At 39.7% G+C, this 22,823-nt stretch overlaps 1 protein-coding gene across 1 annotated transcript in view; it reads left to right on the forward strand.

The window, feature by feature from the left end:
- Positions 1-22,823, forward strand: part of MYO3B (myosin IIIB) — a 285,486-nt gene that overhangs the window by 21,659 nt on the left and 241,004 nt on the right. Inside the window, exon 6 of the mRNA XM_024114809.3 lies at positions 11,481-11,626. Coding sequence (XP_023970577.3) covers positions 11,481-11,626 — 146 coding nt within the window. The remainder of the gene's footprint in view (positions 1-11,480; positions 11,627-22,823) is intronic.

Consider the following 22,823-nt stretch of genomic DNA (forward strand, 5'->3'; position numbering starts at 1 on the left):
AGCATGTCTGGGGCTCTGACCCAGAGCGGCCATTTGCCTCTCTGGTTCTTTGGTAGGCTTGCCTGAGCTTCTTAAGTATCACGTGGCACTGCTGTGGGTCCCTGTTATAACCTCTGTCCTTCATGCCCTTGGAGATTTTTTTCAAATAATCCAGCATTTCGTCTTTTGGAACGGAGTTCGGATAGCACGGATTCGTCTCCCCATACAGCGATCAGATGCAGTACCTCCCGTTCGGACCATGCTGGAGCTCTTTTGTGATTCTGGGATTCCATGGTCACCTGTGCTGATGAGTTCTGCATGATCACCTGTGCTGATCAGCTCGCCACGCTGACCAAACAGGAAATGAAATTCAAAAGTTTGCGGGGCTTTTCCTATCTACCTGGCCAGTGCATCTGAGTTGAGAGTGCTGTCCAGAGTGGTCACAATGGAGCACTCTGGGATAGCTTCCGGATGCCAATACCATTGAATTGCATCCACACTACCCCAAATTTGACCCAGTAGGGTCAATTTCAGCGCTAATCCTCTCGTTGGGGAGGAGTAAAGAAATTGATTTTAAGAGCCCTTTAAGTCGACAAAAATGGCTTTGGCGTGTGGACAGGTGCCGGGTTAAATCGATCTAACGCTGCTAAATTCGACCTAAACACATAGTGTAGACCAGGGCACTTTATTTTTACTGTTCATCCCATTTCATGCAGCTTTAGGAGATTTTGTCTTACTTTTAGATTAAAAGTGAACTAACTCCCCTGCATTTGCAGTGACTGCATGACAGAGAACGATAACCTTGACAGTGTCCCTTTAAGTAACTGCAAATATTGCAGGAGTCTGTGTTTTATAAAATGGTACAAAAACACACAAAAAGAGAGAGAATGCACAGTATTAAATCTAAACAAAAATAGTGGCCTCCAACAGAAATGATGGAACATATAATCTGTTTGAACCACAGGCTATTTGGGATAGAGCTTACATTCTGCATCTGTTGTAAACAAGCAAAGGTCTGTATCATACGGCATACAGTTTTGAATATAATGCAAACATTTGTTTCTTTTTAAAAATGTTACAGTCCCATCTGGTCTTCTGTCTTTTGCCATGGAAAACTGATTACAGTTGAGCAGAGAAATGAACCTGCTGTAATGGATCCAAAAATTGATCTCGTACAGACTCACAAAGAATGGTTGATATTTTACCATCTCCATAACAACCAGCTGACGTCACAGAAGAGACATGAGACACCTTAGTAACCACCATGCCATTATTATTTATGGCATCACCTTGCTTAAAGACACTCTAAAAACAGTTTAGACCATTCATTCTGACATTGCCAAGGGCTAAGACGACAAAATATTTTTATTAAACCCAGATAATTAAGGATGCTGTTTAGAGTAGTGTTTTGCTTGAGTAATTACTATCAGGGTTAATGGTTGAAATCTTACTCAAATTTCCTGCTCTCCACTCCCCTTCTAATTGTCTCACTGGAAAATAATAAAAATAATTTGAATAAGAATCCAAAAATAAATGGACATTTTGAAGTAAGTGATCTGAAAATATGGTTACATGTAATGACTGAAAGGCATTCTGTACATACCACATCAGAACAGAGGCAGCTCTTTTTAAAGTTCCTGTTCTGAAAAGATGTTTCCAAGTAATCCAGCACCCTAAGTACATTCACCCTCAGCAAGTAAGCATGCATCTGTGAGCCACCATGTATCCACTGATCAGGCATTGTAGAGATACAACTCTGCGAAATAACTGCACAATGCTCAACTATCCACTATGCTTAGGCTTGGCAGAATTTTATTTAAAAACAATAATTTTGAAGGATAATATCGGTTAAGTTTTAAGCATTTTTTAAATTCTTAGCAATTAAATTTTCATAGTTGTACAAAATAATGTGTTTTAAACATTTTTTCTAATTTTATTGATTTAAATGTTCACAATTGTGGGAAATTATTGAGGGGGTCAGACAATAGAGGAAATCAGATAATGATTATTTAATGACAGTAGTTGAGATTCAAAATGTTAACGTTTTGTAACTGTTGAAATACAAATTGTCAACATCACAGGTTAAAATATACAAAGTATCCTTTAAGTCAAACTCTATTAGTCCTCAAGCAGCACTTGTTTAACTTTGCCTATCTGTAAATTTTGATTATTATTGATGGAAATATTTTTTCATAGGTTTGTGTGTGTTTATAGTGAAATTGATAATTACCAATAAGAATCTAATCCTTCCAAGCCTGATTATGTTGCTCCTTGAACTATCTTTTATATTTCAAGTACTATAAGACTCATGGGCTTGCATCATTATAGTTGGTTTCCTTGTGTTTGTGTGAATGACACTTTTATATTCCCTCAGATGTAGAATTTGCATTACTTTTTGTGATGCCTTCATAGTTTTTTTTAATGCATGTGTAAATTGTGCTATGAAAGATGAAAATCTAGAACTATGAGAACTTGAAAAATCCTCCTTGATAACAGCTTTTTGAAAACAAAATTTTCCATTGAGTCTAAGGTAAGATTAGTGAAAGCTAATGGAAACTTGTACAGTGAAAAGAAAACATAGGGCAGCATGCAAAGAAAGTTTACTGGCTCCTTTTTATCTGATGTTTTTGATATGTGGGGGTGTCTGGGGAAAAACAATAGAGGAGAACCCCAAAACAGCTTAAAACAAGTGGGTCAATAGGAAATAATATGAATCAGAGAAATTGAAAGCATATGGTCTAGAAAAAAATGAGGAAATTGGACTAAGCCCCCAATGAGTAATTGGGCCTTCCGGAAATGTTTTTCTGATGTATGTGTATGTCAAATAATAGCATCAGGACAGAGAAAAAGAGCAAGAGATCAGTGCATATCCTGAGTTTAACCAAAATAGGGTTGGAAAGTGAAAGTGGGAGATAATTGTATGGGAAGTAAGCTGTATAGAAGCAGCTGAAGAGCTCAGGGGAAAAAAAAGATGAAACCTAAGAAGTAACCTTAAGAGTTGGTTATTATGTTAATCATAATTGCCTCACACGTATAGGAATCAGTTGCAGAGACTGAAACAGAGAATACAGCCAGGCTAGATTCAGCATAATCATTGCTGAGGTTACTTTTATAAATACTTGTTGTCGCCTGTTAAATGTGTTACCTAAAATCTATCTCTGTCATCCCTGAAATACTCTGAGGACAAGGGAGGAGAATCAAATTTGAATCCTTTGAATTGAACTCATCTATACATCTTTAATTCCAAATCTTTAAAAAAAAAAAAAAAAAAAAAAAAAAAAAGGGTGGGTGGGAGGGGGCTCAGTTCCAGTTCCAGTTCAGAAGTGGTCAAAGGAACAGTGCTATGGTTTTTGCAAGATTCTTACCTGAATAGTGAAAATATCACAAAATCAGATGATCTCATTTGAGTTCTAACACATTCATCCAAAACTTTGCAAGAGAAGCTCACAAGATTTTAGCAGTATTAAAGCTAAACTCTTGACCTGGTCCAGCCTGAAATCTGAACCTCAGAACTTAAGTGTAAACCTAATGTGAATCAGCACACTGTCACCCTGTACCAAATCTAGTTTTAGGAACAGGAATTGCCATACAGGATCTGGAACAGACATTGGGGGTGACTTAAAAACAACAGAGACTGAGCTACCATGGACACCAACTTTTACACTTTACTTATAACCATCAGAAAATGACAGAGGTGCATAGATGCTAGTTACTTATGGGACTGTTGAGCACAACACATTTAATAATGTGTTCATTGAAGAGCTGTATGGATAGGAGCATGACATACAGCTATAGGGACTTCCACCTTGGAAAAGATATCATATAACTTCAGTGGAGCCAAGATTTCATTGCTAGCATCTATCCTAGAAATCAATGGGAGTTTTGCTGTTGACTTAAATGGGGCTATGACTTCAAACGAGGAGTCTGAAGCTGTATCAGCTCCCTGTTTGGGGTCCGTGTTACCAGCCAAGAGAACATAACATTCAGCAAGGTTATTCCCATAAAGCAGAATGCTTTCTCCTCCTTGGTGAAATAGACATCTCTATGAAATTTACTACTTCAGAGCACAAGAGCATGCTTCTGAGAATGTTAGAGTAGCAGGTGCTCAACTAGATATACCCACAGCAGCTTTTATTTTAAAAAACTCCTGTTTATTTTCTGGCTTTGAATCTGATTGGGGTTTTTTTTTTTGAGAGAAAGAATAAACTGAATGTTGGAACAATGAGAAAATACTTAGTGTCACACTATAATATGAGGTGCTCTCTCTACATTATGTAAACACAAATATTAAACTAGCATATTTTTGTTTAAAATCATATATTTGAAAAATATCTAAAGCAATGGGTTGATCCTGCAAAATTTTACAAGTGCAGTCCTTCTGATGTCCAATATTCATGTGAATAAAGGGCTTTCAGGTTCAGGACCTGATTTTTGCTCCAAGAACAGTCGCCTTACGACAGATTTCATCTTAGAGCAGGTTTATTTTGTTTATACCTAAACTATATAAACCCTAAAAATCAGGTTGGTACCTGTAGTTAAAAGGCATCTAATACCTGGAATAGAAAATCCAACTCCCAATCAAAATCACAGAACTGCATTCATTTGAAAATTGTATTCTGTTCTGTGTTTCAAAATTAATTCTAAATAGACATGTGCAGTGCATACAATCCTCTAAAAAGCATTGAGTATGTTCCTCCATTTCCACCCTTCAGTTTATCTTGTTCACCGCTCACTTGCCTACATCATGGGACTCAAGGTCAGCCCTGGGTTAATAGCTTTAGGTCTCTTTGCTTTAACTTCTGTTTAGCTAAAATTAGCTCTTCTGATACGAGCATTTTGACTATGCATTTAGGTGCCATTGAAATATGAAACTATTTTTTGGTTGTAAATTCTGATTACCACAAGAAACTCTAGGAATCCACATGATAAAGGGAGACAACTTAAACAGGTGAGAAATCAGAAAGTATAAAAAAAATTCATTTTAATTTTTTTGCTGCCTGAAAGTAATTTAAAAGTGATCGTGCATGCAAAGCTTGTTTGCATTTTGTGATAGAAAATAAATCTAAGAAGAAAATGTGTGGCCTTTCAGCCTTTAGTGAGGAAAATTTTGAAAATATATATTTACAGCATGTGTAATGCATGTGTGGCAAATATCTATTTTCATAGCACTAATTATAAGATACATTACTGAAAGAACTCTTTCTAGAGGTTAGATTTGTTTTCATAGCATGCATTACATCAGATAAGATTAAAAACAAAAGGGATATTAACTTTAAATTGTCTAGGGCATAAACCAGTCATTAACTATCTGGGGTTAGGAAGAAACTTCTCCCAGGATAGGCTATTTCATAAATGACCATAAAGGAGATTCTTGCACCTTCCTCTGAATTGGTATTATCTGGCATGAAGATGAATGAATATTGAAATTTCTGAAAATTGAACTCATTTGGTGGGAAAACAATACAATAAATCTAGTATGGTAGCAGTAGAGCATAGATACAATTTTGAATTTTATTGCACACAAATTTCAAGAAACGTTTGGCACTTACTATTATATTTATGATTGTATCACTGTAGGGCCTAAGTCCTAGATGAGAGCAGGGCCACATCCTGCTCAGCATACACTGTGAAAGACACTGCACTCTTCTGCTAGGATCCAGGCTTTGGACCTGGAGGACGGTAGCCAAGGTGAAATCCTCCTCAGTTTGTGCTTGGGTCAATGAGGAAGAACACTCCTAGATATGGTGCAAGTCTGACTATGTATTTGAGCAAGGGCGGCAGGGTAGGTAACATACTTCCTGGTCTAGGATTTTCTTCTAGTGCCTGTGTCTTCCTAGCCTCCTTGCACAGCAGAGAGAAGAAAAAAGAAAATCTCAAACATCAGTCCCTTAGAAACTGAGGGGCTTAAAGCACTCTTTGACAGAGGGCATGTCCCCAGGAATATGTGGTTCTGGATCTCTTGCAGAGAAGGCAGACTGTAATGTTTTGCCTTTTGTTTCAATTTAAAAGATTCTTGCTCTGTAGAGGGTTGCCTAGACACCAGCTATAGCTCAGAAGACAGGACAAAACCGGGAGGCTCTTCAGGAAATCTTGAAAATGAACTTGTGATTGCTAGATCTGGATCTGGTCCCTTAAAGCCACATATGCCCTGAAGCCCCATGGCAGGGTCTATGGAATTGGATGCACAGGAGAATGAGCATTAACTTTAGTACAGTACTCAAAATTTGGGACCAGGAAGTCACAGTTTTAGGCCAGACCTACAATACAAAGATTTGTCTGCATAGCTATGGTGGTCAGGTGTGTGAAGCCCCCCTCTCTCCAGCAGACATAGTTATGCCAGCAAACCCCACGGTGTAGGTGCAGCTAATTGTTGTTTGTGGAGGTGGTATTACCATGCTGACAGAAAAACTCCTTCTGTTGCCATACGTTGCATCTATGCCAGGGTGCTCTGTTGGAATAGCTATACCAGTATTGCTATACCAGCAAAGCATTTGTAGTATAGACAAGGCCTTAGACTCCAAGATAAAAACCAACCAGCTGCACAAACCAACCTCCAAACAACTGCTTTGCGGTCCATGCTCATCTTCCATAGGTGAAGCAATAAAGCAGAATCTTACTTTCCCTCCTACCCCACCACAAGCTTCTGTGAAGGGCACACAATGGTAAAATCCCAAGGTAAATGGCAAACTGCCTTCAGTTCAGTAATCACTCAGAGACTGTGATAATGCAATCCATATACATTCTACATACTCCATAGCAAGGTGGCAACAAATGCAATGTCTTTTCAGACCAGCTTCTTTTGCTAGAGGTGAGTGATGAAAAACTGCCTGAAATGAACTGGGATGCATGTTTCATTTCAGATTAAATTTCGTTGGAAACAAAGAGAACTCACAATAGATTGACAGAGAATTTGATTTTTTTTAAATGCTTCTCACCTGGGATGCCGGGATTTTTGCTGTAATGTAGTTTTACTAGCATGTACCATATTTACTGAAGGAATAAGCTGTCAGCTGTAGAGAGGAGAGTATCTAAAGATGCTTCACATGTTCTCTCCTCTTTGTTGGAATATTGTAGGTCTTAAACTGTTTGTGAAGCCTTCAGAAGCTCAATGACATTGTTCTGGAAACAGTGCCTATATCCCTTCACTACACCATCCATCATGAATGCAACTCCCTGTGACACTCATTTAATTATTTTGGCATAGCTTGTAAATAAACGTGCTAAGAAAGTTTAGATGAAGAGTGAATTTTGCTGTCAAACTGCAGACAATAGATTTTAGAATTAGAATCAATGGCAACATGCCATGCTTATGGAGGAAAAGGATGGCTTTGTGTTTTAAGTCACTGGACTTGGACTCAGGAGATCTGGATTTACTTCCTGGCTCTGCCATCTCTGAGATCTTTAGCTGATCCTGAGAATAAATCTCTCCATGCTTCACTTCACTTCCCTGACTGCGAAATGGGGGAACTGCTACATCTGCCTCACAGGATATTGAGGACAAATTTCATAATATTTGTGAAGAACTCACACAATGCTGTGATGAGGACCATGCAAGTATCGAGACAAACGCGATCTGGGGATAGAGTGTAGCAGCTTTGTAGCCAAGCAGATAAATATTTTTGACATTTCAAGAAAGTGAAAGAGAAAAATACTGTCTATTTAATTGGCTATGTATGGGCTAACTGCTTGTGACTTCCTCTGAGTCACCACCTTATGGGAGCTGACTCACATGATTTCAGTAAAGTGACGTGTCATTGGGAACACAGATGTTTTTGGGAAGTGGATAAAGAATTGAAACAATCTAGAGAAAATTTAGCTTCTTCCTTGATTATTTTTTTTCTTATTTAAGTTTTGATGAAGGTCAAACTAAAGCTACAATGAACTGCAATAGGAATGAAAGAGTTATGCTGGAGCTGCTAACAGCATTGACGCAATACAATGGAATTCAGAAAGCTACGTTTTGAAAGCTAAAAATAAGTCCTTGAAGAAGAAATGTATCTATCAGCACAGTATCCGAGAAGGTCAAAAAAGCAATGGGACAACACCAAATCTGCTGTGGAGAGTGGGGGTGTTTGCATCATCTCACCCTTTGCCTACAGGAGCGCTGACTTCCTAGCTAGGCAGCATGAAGGGGGGCTTTGAGGAAAGCTGAAGGACTACTTCATAGGACTGTAATTATGTAGAGCCAGTTGCCACAATCGCTTTTGTAGGGTGCAGTGGTTCTAGATGCTATTCCAGTCTAGCTGGAACGACAGATATGGAGGGCTTGGTAAGCTTCTCTGCAGTGTGAAGAAGTTTCCATTACCTCTGAGCCCCCAAGCCTAATTCCCTGTGAAAACTGTGTGTGATGGGGTGTATGAACCCTGCACTGACAGGGAAAGGGTTAAGGAGGCTGTGTGTGCTAATCAATAATTACCTACTAATATAAATTGTTCTGAAATTCAATCATTTTTAATTGATTTTTTTTAAAGTTAATCTTTCGTTGATAAATGTTACAAAAAATTTCATCTTTGAATAAGATCTGGAAGTCATGAATAAAGAAATGGGAATAAAGAACCAATTTAGACCTCAAGTTTATTCTGTGTGTGTGTGTGTGTGTGTGTGTGTGTGTGTGTGTGTGTGTGTGTGTGTGAAAGAGAAAGAGAGAGAGAGACGCTCACCTTGGTGTGCCTACACCAACTCTTCCAGTGTTGCTAAACACCAGTGGAACTGAACGAGTGAGAGACTTTTGTGGAAATGTCGCTAGTGTATACAAGGCCTATGAAAATATTTTTTACCCCTAAGGTGAGATCCGATTAAATTAAATAGGCTGCATAATGTCATGTGGAAAGACATTCAGCTGGTTTATTTTATTTGTTGGACATGGTTAGCAGTTTTGCTCTCCTTGGAACAAGGGTAACAATTTTGTACCATGTTCATTTTTTATACACTCTGCTTTCAGCATTGTGCTCACACTGCTCACAGGCTGCTTAGCTAGTGCCGTTGAGTGAGTACAGTAGCACCTTTCCTCAGGAGCTTCAGCCCTTTAAACTCAAGACTCCTTTCAGCTGGTGGGTCAGCAGTGCTAATTATACAGTGCTTGTCTCCAACTAGCAGAGCTCCAGTCAGAATCGTTCTGCGGTATATTATGTGCTTGCAGCTATGCTTTTCTACATGTGCTATATCTACTGAAGCCAAGACAAAAATAACTTCAGTTCTAAATAGTCCTAGGCAAATCTCAAAAGGGTTTGATGTTTCGGTTCCGATAAATGTACATACAAATACATCTGTCATCCTGTCCCCAAATTAGCAGTACACATGCCAAACTTCTCCACTGCATAATCCTGTGTGTTACGTTCTCTTTCCCCATCTTTTGTGTCCATATATTGTCTAGTTTAGGGCTTGATGAAGTTAATGGCAAAGCTGGCATTGGTTTCAATGGGAGCAGAATTATACCCTTAAATTATAAACTCTTCTTGGCAGGACAAGTATCATCCTGTATGTGCGAAGACTCATGTGGTACTGTAAAAATAAGAAGTTATCCAGACCTCTGGAACGGGACATGTCATGAAGAGGCTTTATCACTAGACTTCTACTTTTATTTCCCTGTGGCTAGCATGGCTAACTCCATGAGTCCTGCCATCCTAGGCAGCCCAGCAAATGTCTACTTCTTCTGGCCCACAGTGACCACACAGACGATTACTGCATGTCTTGATTCCTGTTCTGCCTGTGGGGTATTTTGGTGCTTCCAGTCCTACAGCACTACAACGTATCTGGGCATGCAGCCATCTGGAAACTCTAACTAGTACAGAACATGACAACATATCTTTTTAGCAATATGGGCTACTGTGAGCACATCAAACTGGTCTTTACGCTGGCATCCCATAGAATACCATGACAAATTCAAGGTCTTGGTCCATATTTTCAAGGCACTCAATTGCTTGGGCCTAGGATAATACCTACATGATCATCTGTAGCTCTGGGATGAGAACAGTGGTTGACAACTCCACTCCTCAGATATAATGGAACTGTCCACTGCCAGAGTAAAGCTTGTCTGTTTAGGAGACAGACCTTTCCTGGGAGTCAGTCCAAGATTGTGGAATGAACTCCCACAGCAATGAAGAACCCCCACAAACTTTTTACTTTAATTTTACCTCTTGAGTGAGGATAAAAGGGAAAAAAAACCAACCTCACATGACAGATGATGATGATGTGTAATGCACTACTGGAGAACACTCAGACATCCTGCTCATGAGGATGATACATGAAACTAAACAGAACAGAATAGAAGCAGGAAGTTCTCTGACATACTAAAGTGAAAAAAATTAGGGAGGAATGTTATCTGAACATTTAGTTCTAGCTTTGCGAGAAAGTTCAGGCATGGGATCTAATTTTTCTGAATCAGTTTGCTCTAGACAAACAACTAAACTAGATAGACCAAGTGGAAGGACTTGATTAAAAATAAATTATTGCTGTAATAGGAGATGCTCTTATTCTAACCATAACTTATACTGCCTCTGCTAGATTTTCTTATCTTGTATATTCAATACCCTTTACTTATTTTATAAGAAAATAATTTGTGCTGTCAGCAATTCTGTTTATAGTTAACACAAATTTGCAATTTAATTTCACCCCATGCAGAAAACTGTGCACATATCTATTAATGACACAGCAGAGTATAAAAAGTTTTCAAAGCACCCGGTGATGGTGAAGCGTTTGAGCTGGAAAATTTGGCTCAAGATTCCAAACCACAATAAGTGCAAGGGTTTTTGGATCTGAGGTTTTGTTTCATGCATTTATAGAGATAAGGATCAAATTTTAACCTGGATTTGGCTTCTGACCTCCACAGCAAGGTTTGCGGATGTTCACATTCAGAGGTTTGTTTTGAGCTCAGATCTAGTTGTGAAACTTGTGATCATATGAATGTAGGCACTGACTTTCACTGGCAGTGTGCATAGAGGTCCTGGTCCAAAGCCCCTTTGAAGTCTATGGAAAAACTTCCATTAACTTCAGTAGGCTTTAGATCAAGCCCATGATATATCGATTCAGCTTTTTCTATTTACTCAAATCCAGAGGGGGCAAACTACATATATTTGCAAGTAATTGACTGATGGGAGTGAGTGATGGAATATTTTTATCATGCAAATCACCCTTGCACCTTACAAATAGCTGTAGAAGTTCATAGGTATGAAATAGAATTGCAATAGGTTTCAGTAGAAATTAAAATATAGAGAATTTAATAGAGAATTTTTTGTAGAGTTGCTTGAAGCATCCTGTACAGTTCTATAGCAGGGGTATAATTCTCTATTAAATTTTGTGGGAATATTTTTTTAAATAAAAACAAACAAACCTAAGGAGAGGTTATAATTCTATAGGACTTTTCCATCTGGGAAATGCAGGCAAAGCTGCAGAAATAGGAGTTGCATGTGATTTTGGTAATCAAAAGTGCATTAATGTCATGCTAGGACAGCGCGAATTGATGAGAAGGTTAATACATTGTTTTTCCTGCTTTTATCTGATAGGTCATTGCTTGTGAACAACAGTATGACTACTCTTATGATGCTCGGTGTGACGTATGGTCCCTTGGGATCACAGCTATTGAATTGGGTGATGGAGACCCACCTTTATTTGACATGCATCCTGTGAAAACGCTTTTTAAGATTCCAAGGTATGGCACTAGATGGCTCTCTTGACTCACTAGTTTGTTGTTCACAGGGAGTCTAGTGAGAAGTAAAATAAATATTTGGTAAACAACTTCTCCTTGAATTGTAAGAAACCATCACTGGAAAATAGATAAAAAAGAGTTATCATTATGAGGATTCCTATTCAATCTGACTTTAGAAATAATTAATAGTTAGGGCTAGTTGAAATAATAGAATTCTAAATTTACTTTATTCTTCTCTTGGGTTTTGATTTTCTATACCATCAACAATAGACTGCAAATGTAATTTTCTTAGCTGTAATTGATAAAAGCATTTGTTTCAACAGAGGCAGAAGCTAGTATCTGAAATGTAGCATAATGTTTTTAAATGGCATTCCTCTGGAATCTTAGACTTGTCTGATTGTGGAAGAAATATATGTAATTTTGAGAATGTTATGTAGCAATCTGTCAGTTTCACTAAATTGTGTCCATCATTTCTTTTTTTAATTTGCCCTTGGATGATAAGATGTGCAATATACATATAAAAAGACGATGGAAGCTCTTTCCATAGTTATTAATATCACCTGAATATTTCATTTCACATGATCTGTATTTGTTTTGCTTTATCATCACCTGCTTGGGGTTTCTAACTGGACAAGTCAAGATTTTATAGTCAGTGTGAGATAAGGTTTAACAAGAGGGCCACGGTAATAGTAGGAAAAATCTCTCAAGAATTTGTCCAAGGTTGACTGCAAATTGGCATATGGTTGCCTTTTCCACATTGCGTTTGTAAAGGAAGAATCGCCACTGGCTGATAGCAGTTTAAAAGCTTTGACAATAAAAGTGTTTGACCTTTTGTTATCTGCACAATCGCACAATTATCACGGGCTTTTAAAATTTCTTCTGATTGCAATTTGCATTTCTGATTAGGTCTATTTATATGCAGATGAGGCTGTCTTAGGTTCTGCGTCATAATGTTATCTCCTTGTACCCGACCCAGATGTGAACTGCCACTACTCTTCCACAAATTATTCAGACTGAGGCAGCAGTTCCTCTGGTTGCAGTGGCACAAATATAAAACAGGACATGGCAATTAAAGCAGCAAGAGAGGCTCCAGATTTCAAAACTAATGTCCATAAATTTAATCAGATGAATACTCAAACCAGTTTAGAAGGGCTACAATCATGTCATAGTGTTAAATAACAGCAAGTGATAGGAAGATCTATGGAATGGGACATGTGGATGCTTTGATTTCTGTGTATGATTTATCTCTCTCCCTACTCACTGATATATGTCTGCATGACTTTGCAATATCTAAGATGGGGTGTCTACTTTGATAAGATAAATAGTGTGTATTTACTATTTAAACTCCATAATGACAGAATTTTTAATATTTTTTTGAGTGAAGTGATTTTCTTCTGCTTTGCATTTTACGAGCTAGAATGCCGCTACTAGAAATTATCCACTTCCACAAGACATAATAGACTATGGTGGGTGCTTGATGGGAAGAGGGACTGCTAATGGGATATGGAGCTTGTCATCTCCAGGTACTGTTTTAAATCCAATCCAGGTGGATAGTGAGTAGTGACAAAAAGTTGCTACCATCAGGGGGGCTGTTTGACCATCTAGTGGTGTTTGACCATCTCAGTCCAGTTCCTGGTGTCCATACTACATCTGATGCCCTTTTTAGCAGTCTCAGCACTGAGCATGTTGGCACTGTGGTGCTCCCCAGGGTTACTCAGAGTTGTGAGGTTCCTTGCTACTATACCCTTAGCATGGAGCAGGGGCTTGCGCAGGAATTTAAATTTGACCGCTTTTGGAGGGGCATGTTCTGTGACCCCGCTGTGCCCCAGAGCCAGAAGAGCTTGCTCTCCCTGCCACGGCCCTAGAGCCAGAGGAGTTCTGTATCCCCATTGATTATTGGTGGGGGTCCCATGCTGCTACTTACCCCCCCCCCCCCCGCCTTTGTGCATGCCCCTGGCGTGAAGCAGTCTTGTCTATCCATGAAAACCAACAGCCTCTGGCCACCAACACACACTGACTTCCAGGTCTCTGCAGATCGATCTCTCTCTTGTGCAGGCTACTGACAGACACATACCAATTCCCGAGCCCCTCTGCTAGTGTCTCTCTGTTGCCCCTCTGTTGTATCCAACTCCTGTCACTGGACACTCATATGAATAACCAGGTAGGCTATCCCTGAAGGGACTGAGTACTCACAGCTTGACTAGAATAACTCAGGATCAGATTCTTGATAACAACACAGCACTGTAATCTAGCTACAGTGAAAATAAATACACATTTATTAACAAAGGTTTTAAGAGCTAGTGAGCAAGGATAGTAAGAACAATAGGTTACAAATAAAACAAAACCATAAAATGCAATCCTAGATCTACACTTATCAATGGTTACCTTTTCTATTTAATAGAGTGGAGTTCCTTCCAAGCATTCAGTCTTTGTCAGACCTGCTGGTTTTCAGTCATAACCAGAATCCAAGTTTTCATGAATATCTCCCCCCTAACCTACAAGGGGTTTCCTCAGTAAATGGAATAGAAACGGGTCTTTTTTCCCTTCCTTTTATAGTCCAGTAAACTTTTGAAATGCACCCCCAAATAAGACTCTTCTCCCCAATGCTTGATGTCCAGTGTGCAGGGCCGGCTCCAGCATTTCTGCCGCCCCAAGCAAAAAAAAAAAAAAAAAAAAAAGCCGCGATCGGCGGCAGCAGTTCAGCGGCAGGTCCTTCACTCCTAGAGGGAGTGAGGGACCTGCCGCCCCCGAATTGCCGCAGGTGCCGCCCCTCTCCCTTGGCCGCCCCAAGCACCTGCTTGTTAAGCTGATGCCTGGAGCCGGCCCTGCCAGTGTGCTCCCTCCAGTTGGTTTTACCTATTGACCTCACATGCAAACAGGGCTTCCATTGTGTTGGCTTAATTTACATGTGACAGACATCTTATCTACTGTCTGGAAAAAAACCTGTTTGTCAACTGCCTGGTTACACATGTATTTTTGGTAGGTACACAAAATTCTGTACACCTAGACCATGCATATATCTTGCAATGCTTCTGATGACCAGTGTGATATGAGCGTTCATTTGATACCTCACAAGGCATTCTTTATAGATAAATACCATGAAAGCAGTATGTTTGGTGAGCAGTGAGTTTGTCAGGTCAGATAGGAGTTGCTGTTACAGAACAGTCAACCCTTTGCCAATAGGCCTTGAGGAGTTTTTAGGGTTACAGACACCTCTCGTACTCAAAGATTTTGTCTCCAGGACATGGTTCAAGCACACTGAAGGGGCAGTATGTGGAAGCATTGCACATGGGGGAAGCTTGCAGCATAGCTGCCTGCGTTGTATAAATCCTCTGAATTTAATTTTCCATGGCCGTCAATTTGGCACCTTTCATGAGCAGGACAGTCACTATAAGGAGGCAGGCCTTTAGAGCAAGGTGTGCACATGAAGCTGTGATCCTGTGATGCTCTTATTTTATGCGTCACACACTTCTGAATTTCTAAGAACTCTGCTGGTGGCAGAGACATCAGCCATTTTTGTTCTTAGAATTGTTGTAGCCTCTTACAGAGGAGACATGCACATGATGCTCAATCATGGAGACTTTACTTTTGTTCCTTCTTGTTGTTTTCCCTTTAACTGAAAATAAGTCATTTGATTGAAAGTCTATGGTTGTTCATTATGTATGGAGGGAAAACAATACAATGGGCTCGTAATAGCTTCTCTTAATATCTATGGATCCAAACCATCACAATTAAATTAATTAATTAATTAAAAAATTCCACTGCCTTTTGGTTTGTGTAAGTGATAAACCCTGCTCTCATGATCAGCTGATTTATTCATAGGCCCAAACAAACATATTTAGTTCTCTGGAGTGCTGGTGCAAAGCAAATCAAAGGAGAGGGAGGAAAGGGAACTGAATTGAACTCCCCAACATTCAATTGCTTCTGCAGATTCTCAGTTATACAGCATTGGATCCACCAGTACGCTGAGGTGGAAGTTCCCGGGGAGGCACAGTGCTCTCTGCATACCCACCCCAACCTGGATAAAAATACAAAGTTAAAAGGTATGTAGATGGGGGGAGGCAGCTCCCAGTTTTTCACTCTCCCATAGTGTCCCGTGCTAAAATGGAGGCTCTCTGTTTCTTCAGGCTTTCATTATCGTATGGTTTAAATGGCATTTACAAGTTAAGTTTCTACTATTTGTACATATATAATGATGCAGGGATGAGATTGCACTGAAGTTTGTTACAGAATTCCACGGTGACTATGATAACCTACAGTCAAACAAACATTTCATTTGGAAATATAAAATGCCACCAAGTTAGAATGGACAATAAAAGTTATGAAGTATTGATTTACTGTACATATCTCATTTCTGCAAAGCATCCTCTATTATTCCAACTTCATTGATTCTCTATTGGCCATTTTGCTGACTGGATTGATTTGAATCCTAGTTTGGGAGAGGGGTGTAACTGCCATTTGCAGTGAGTGACCCATGTATTTGTTTTGGATTGTCTGAAAATATCATGTCCTCGTTCCCCTACATACATGGCTACAGCTGGTCCATACCTTTCCATTTCCAACAGCATTTTTGTGTGTCAGACTGGTTGTGTGCACTACGCCAGGGCACTGCCAGGCAGCTCGCGAGCTGATTTTCAGTGGCACTCACACTGCCAGGGTCCTGGCCACCGGTCCGGGGGGCTCTGCATTTTAATTTAATTTTAAATGAACTTAAACATTTGAAAAACCTTATTTACTTTACATGCAACAATAGTTTAGTTATATATTATAGACGTATAGAAAGAGACCTTCTAAAAATGTTAAAATGTATTACTGGCACGCGAAACCTTAAATTAGAGTGAATAAATTAACACTCGGCACATCACTTCTGAAGGTTGCCGACCCCTGCGCTACGCATTTCATCACATTAACATAGAATTTTGAGATGTTTCATCAAGGAAAGGACAATTAACATTAACCCTCATGAATTAATTTAAGAAATGTTAGTACTAGTAAAAAGTGCCAGACTGACAGATTTGGACACAGAAGTCATCTACTTGTTCAAGGGACAGATACAGCATAGCCAGCATCATTGCAAGCTTCCCTACACTAAAACTCCAATATTCCTTAATTCCTGAATTTGGGTGATAGAATAGTTCAGTTGCCATGCTAATTCAATCCTGGGTCTTTCTGATCAGCTTGTCAACAAGCATGCCAGTAACAGTGGCATTATGATTTAGACACTTGTCAGCTAGGAATTGGAATGAGACCACAAATTAATTTCCAATAAACGACCAAAGAGCAGGATAGTTCTCTCTTGCACTCCCTTTTTAGTAGAATTATTATTCTTTTTTGCTGTCCTCTAAAGGACTGATCCAAAGCCCATTGAAGATAATGGATCAGACCCTGAAAGAACAACAAAATTATCCTGGGGCTGGAAGGATTGATTTCTTAGGAAAGTTTATCTATCTACTATCATCTTAGTTATGCAGTGATTGTGGAGGAAGTAACAGTCTACAAATATTTGAAGGATGTCGGCACCAAGGAGGAGAGTAAATGAATGTGGCCGGGTTGTATAACTAGGAGCAATGGAAGAAAATTTAAGGAAGGAAACCGAGCTGGTAGAAGCCACACTGCTTGGGATTTTTAAAACTAAACTGGACAAAACAATCATAGAAATGTCAGGCCGCATGGGTCTTTGAGTCATCACATTCCAGTCCTCCACCCAGCAGCTCTCAGACAGCAGCTGGGACCGGGGTCCATGATGTCCAACAGGGGCACAAGCCCAACCCCTACTTTGTGATTGGGAGAGATCCAAGGCTCCTGATTAGGCTGTAGCTCCTTTTTAAGCCACAGGAGGAAACCGGTACAACTGGGCTTCTCCCTGCCATGGACTGCTGGTCTGGTGTTGATCTGTTCCTGCCTTCTGATCCTGACCTCCAGGTATCCTGGCTAAGCCTGACCCTGGGTAACTGCTTCCTGGTTCCTGCCCTCTGGTTCCGTGTCCTGAACCTGACCTCCTGGTATCCTAACTCTTGGTAACTGCATCCTGGTTCCGTGTCCTGAATCTGACCTCCTGGGTTCCTGATTCTGTCTGGCTCTTGGTAATTGACTCTTGATCACTGCACACTCATTTGTTCCTTGATTTGGATCTCCTGGTATTCTAACCTGGCCTGATTCCTGGAAACTGGCTCCTGGCCCCTCAGCCCATGCCCAATGCTAACCCCTAAGCCAGGCTGTCCATGCCCTGGCCCTGACAAGAAAGCATAGAAACGTAGGGCTGGAAGGGACCTGGAGAAGTCATCTAGTCCATTCATCTGCACTGAAGCAGGACCACATAAACCTAGACCATCTTTAACAGGTATTTGTCCAACCTCTTTCTTTAAAACCTTCAATGATGGGGCTTCCATAACCTCCCTTGGAAGCCTATTCCAGAGCTTAAATACTCTTATATCTAGAACATTTTTCCTAATTTCTAACCTACAACTCTGTTGCTGCAGATTAAGCCAGTTACATCTTGTCCTGCCTTCAGTGGACATGGAGAACAATTGATAACCATCCTCTTTAAACAGCCTTTAACATATATGAAAACTGTTATCAAATTCTCCCTCAGTTGTCTTTTCTCAAGACTATACATGCTCATCTTTTAAACCTTTCCTTATAGGTCAGGTTTTCTAAACCATTTTCATTTTTCAGAGTAGCAGCCGTGTTAGTCTGTATCCGCAAAAAGAACAGGAGTACTTGTGGCACCTATATTCCATTCTATATGCATCCGAAGAAGTGGGCTGTAGTCCACGAAAGCTTATGCTCTAATAAATTTGTTAGTCTTTAAGGTGCCACAAGTACTCCTGTTCTATTTTCATTTTTGTTGCTCTCCTCTGGAGTCTTTCCAATTTATCCACATCTTTCCTAAAGTGTGGTGCCCAGAATTGAACACACTACTCCAGCTGAGGCCTCACCAGTGCTGATTAGAGCAGGACAGTTACCTCCTGTGTCTGACATGTAACACTCTTGTAAATACACCCCAGAATGATACTAACTTTTTTTTGCAACTGCAGCACATGGTTGAGTCATATTCAATTTGTGATCCACTATAACTCCCAGATCTTTTTCAACAGTACTACCACCTAGCCAGTTATTCTCCATTTTATAGTTGTGCATTTGATTTTCCCTTCCTAAGTGCAATTATCTGTACTGAATTCATCTTGTTGAATTCAGACCAATTCCCCAATTTGTCAAGATTGTTTTGAATTCTAACCCTGTCATCTAAAGTACATGCAACCCCTCCCTGCTTGGTGTCACTTGCAGATTTTATAAGCATAGTCTCCGTTATCCAAGTTATTAATGAAAATATTGAATAGTATCAGACCCAGGACTGACCCCTGCAGGACTCCACTAGATATACCTTCCCAGTTGCACAGTGAACCATTGATAACTATTCTCTGAATATGGTGTTGCAACTAGTTTTGCACCCACCTTACAGTAATTTCATCTAGATCACATTTCCCTAGTTTGCTGATGAGAATATCAGGGGGGACTGTGTCAAAAGCCGTACTAAAATCAAGAGATATCATGTCTGCTGCTTCCTCTCTATCCATTAGGCCAGTAACTCTGTCAAAGAAGGAAATTAGGTTTTTTTGGCATGATTTGTTCTTGACAAATCCATGTTAGCTATTCCTTATAACCCTATTATCCTCTAATTGCTTACAAATTGATTAGTTAATAACTTGTTCCATCATCTTTCCAGTTATCAATGGGAAACATATAGGGGACAATCCTGCACTGGCAGGGATATGGCCTAGATGGCTGAGGGGTCTTTTCCCTCTTGGACTTCTGTGAAAAAATAGTTGAATCCAATGCATTTCAGTAAGAGCTAAGGGCGCGATCCAGAGCTCACTGAAGTGACTTGGAGTTTTTCCATTGACTTTAATGGATCAGGCTCTAAATGAGTGTACCTCTTCCCATAGTCATGCCCTTCACACACAAACAAATCCCTATTAAGGGTCTTAGCCTGTAGTCGCTGTGGATTTGGAACCCCACTGAAGTTAATAGGCATTGTATACACTGGACTGCTGGATTTCTAATGCTTTCGTGCATTGGTTTCAGTGGAAATGTTAAAAATAGAAAAAACTTAGAAATAGCCAAACATTCTTGTCAGCAAGCAAACAACATACAGGGTCTGATATTAAAATGTAGCTATTACAAGGTATAAATCCAACACATTCTTCTAGCAGGAAAGAAATTAAAAATCTATGTAGATTATATACAAAAATGTATCCTTAGAACAGAAGTTCAGTCTAGAAATGCTTCAGAATATGGGATACTCATAACTTATTTATAACACTTCCTCTAACTTGGTGTGGATTTAACCAGGCCCATATTTCAGAGCAATGATGAATTAATGTAATGGTTTGATCTTGGCAATGTACATGTGAGCATGCATTGAAGCCAATGGGACTTCTCATCTGAATGAGGTTACTCATGTGCATGTGTGCTGGCAGGATCATGCCTTAAGGCATCACACCAGGAATGTTTGAGAACCATTTAAAGGCAGTATTGTTTAAACCAAAATGAAAACCTTTCCATGTGAAATTACACAGAACATAACAAAATATATTTTCTAGCTGCATAGATTATTTTCCATCTCCTAACATGAAAAATAAATTAATTGAAAATGGAATCTCAGGCATTCATTTTCCCTGTCGCTGTATGGGTCTGTGAAGCATTTGCAGATGGTGGAGAGCTGGCTGGTCACCTGGAGCTGGCTGTCTCCCTTTATTCCAGATCTTGCTAAAAGAGGCTTAAAATTCATAACTCTCCCAACATTACTCCTCCATGTAAGCGATTGCTGTAGCTGCCGTGGTTATGGGAGCATGCCTGAGAGGGGACATGTCCATAAATGGGAGGGCAGATGGCCTGTGTGACCTGTAATGGGAGGTGAGAGTGGGCTATAAGATGCTCACTATTGAGATGAAATTAATTCTATGGTGACGTTTGTGAACCCCAAGAACTAAGATGTCTTTTTTCAGCAACCCCTCTCATTGCTCCAAGGTTCCTGCTCTCTCCTTGTTTTCATAACTCTCTTTCTCTGATTGTGGAGGCCCTGCACCTTTGCCCTTACGGTTTTGACTTTGCTATTAAAAGTCTCCAATTCCCCATGTCTGCTCAGGGCCCTAGCGAGTCTGGTGAGTGTGTTTGGTTTGAATGTAGATCGTTCTTAACGGGACCCTACAGGTACAGCAAGCTTCAGTTATTCCCTCACTCTACTTAGCCCAAGCACCAATTGTCTTGTCCGATTTGCTTTTCCTTTATGGATGGGAAGGGGAGGGGTTTCTGCCTTCTTACTTGCACAGGTGCATTTGCATTCTGCCCTGCCCCTCGTCCCCCTCCTCCATGTAGGGTGGGACCTTATTAGCAGTATTATAGTGGAAGGCTGGTAGATATTGAGGGACAGTGTCACTTGGGGAAAAAAAAAACAAGGGCACTGTTTCCCATCCCCCATTTTTAATGTATTTAAAAGGGTATAGCCAAACTACTTAGCAGCCGGCAACACATAAGTGTCACAGTGGGAACTGCTGGATGGTGAGCGCTTTTAAAATTCTGCCCTTTGTTTGGGTGTCTAAATGGAAACTGAGCTCTTGATAATTTGATCCCAGCTGTGGATGCTGAATACTTGAAAAGCTGGCCCCAAACTTCTTTGAAAATATGTGTTTAAGAAAACTCTAGTGGCCAAACTCTTCCCTTTTCCTGGTCCTGTGGAAAATCCAGTGCCTGCAGCAAGAATTAGATAGCAGAGATGTTTTTTAAAAAGTCTCAGTTAAGTTTCAGGTCAAAATGTTTCATTATACACTAACTTTTTGATCCTAGCTTTGTATGTTTGTATAGCTTTAGAAGAGGAATGGATATATGTTCATGGGCTAATGCACAAATGTTATAAAGACCAGTTTCATACCCTCACAAACATTTAATTATATGCATCCTTAACATCATGGAGGTAGCGCTGGGGTTACATGCAAGCATCTTACCCTAAAACTGATCAGGAGAAGAAAGCATAATCTTAAAGCAAATGTTAATCTTTTATTTTGTGATAATGCACACATTCTCCCTCATGAAAATGAATTCTTGGAACTAGCTCATAAATCTCCTGAATAGGGACCTCTGGTGCCTACAGATAGAGATAAATCATACTGAGAAGACACTGAACCATGAAATGATTCTGTTAACATGTCATCTGTCTAGAATATATTTTCAAATCTCCAACAGAAGGGTCTAAATTATGAAGGGAAGGTGGCCTAGCAAAGTTGGTAATTCAGGATTTGATACTTTTAACCTCTTCCATCTGCTGCCACTACTTAAGTGTGTCTGTTTTGGCACAATATTATAAGGTAAAAGATTGTCTAATGTTGACTGTCATTAGAACTAACCATTTTAAAGTGAAATAGACCCATAAATTCTTCAAGCTATGTTATCTTATGAAAAGTATTACATCATATAGATTAAATCTCTTAAGCTAGTAGCACCCTGAAATTTTGAAAAGAAAACTAATGGCTAGGATAAGAACTGTGGCAAAAAAGAGATAAATATCTTGCATTGTAGTTTGGGAATTATGGGTATAAATACCAGTACAGAATGACGTATTTATTTCCAGGCTGTAGATGTATTGTCTTTATGGATCTAACTCTTCATTATGCTGCTGACAGGGGATTGGTAGAGAGAGGGCAGTTTTCTGCATGACCGCTGGTAGTTAAGGGACAGTTTCTGATTCTGCCTGTGAGACTTAGAGCCAGATTCTGCTCTCACATCAGTGTAAATCAGGAGTAACTCTTTTGAGGGCAATGGAATACAATTGGTTTAAAACTGGTGTGAGATCAGAATTGGGCCCTTAATTTCTCTAGCTCATAGTTTCTCAATCTATTAAAAAGAGCATAATGATATTTACTTACCTCCCAGAGTTGGTTTAAGTAATTAATATTGACAAAGTATTTTGAGAACCTCCAAAGACAAGTGCTAAAGAAGTGCAAAATTTCTTCTTATTATTATTTATTATTAATTATTATTAGATGGATACAATATAATGAAAGGATGGAATAAACCTATGCTTTGTTTTTATAAATAGCGTAGCCATGAGATCAAGTGGCTTAGATGATGCCGAAGTAGTTCTGTGTGTCTGTCACTCTGTGTCTTTGTGTGGGGAAGGAAAGACCCATACACTGGAGTGTGA

The sequence above is a fragment of the Chrysemys picta genome, chromosome 11 (assembly GCF_011386835.1).
Source record: "Chrysemys picta bellii isolate R12L10 chromosome 11, ASM1138683v2, whole genome shotgun sequence".
NCBI classification, from domain to species: domain Eukaryota; kingdom Metazoa; phylum Chordata; order Testudines; family Emydidae; genus Chrysemys; species Chrysemys picta.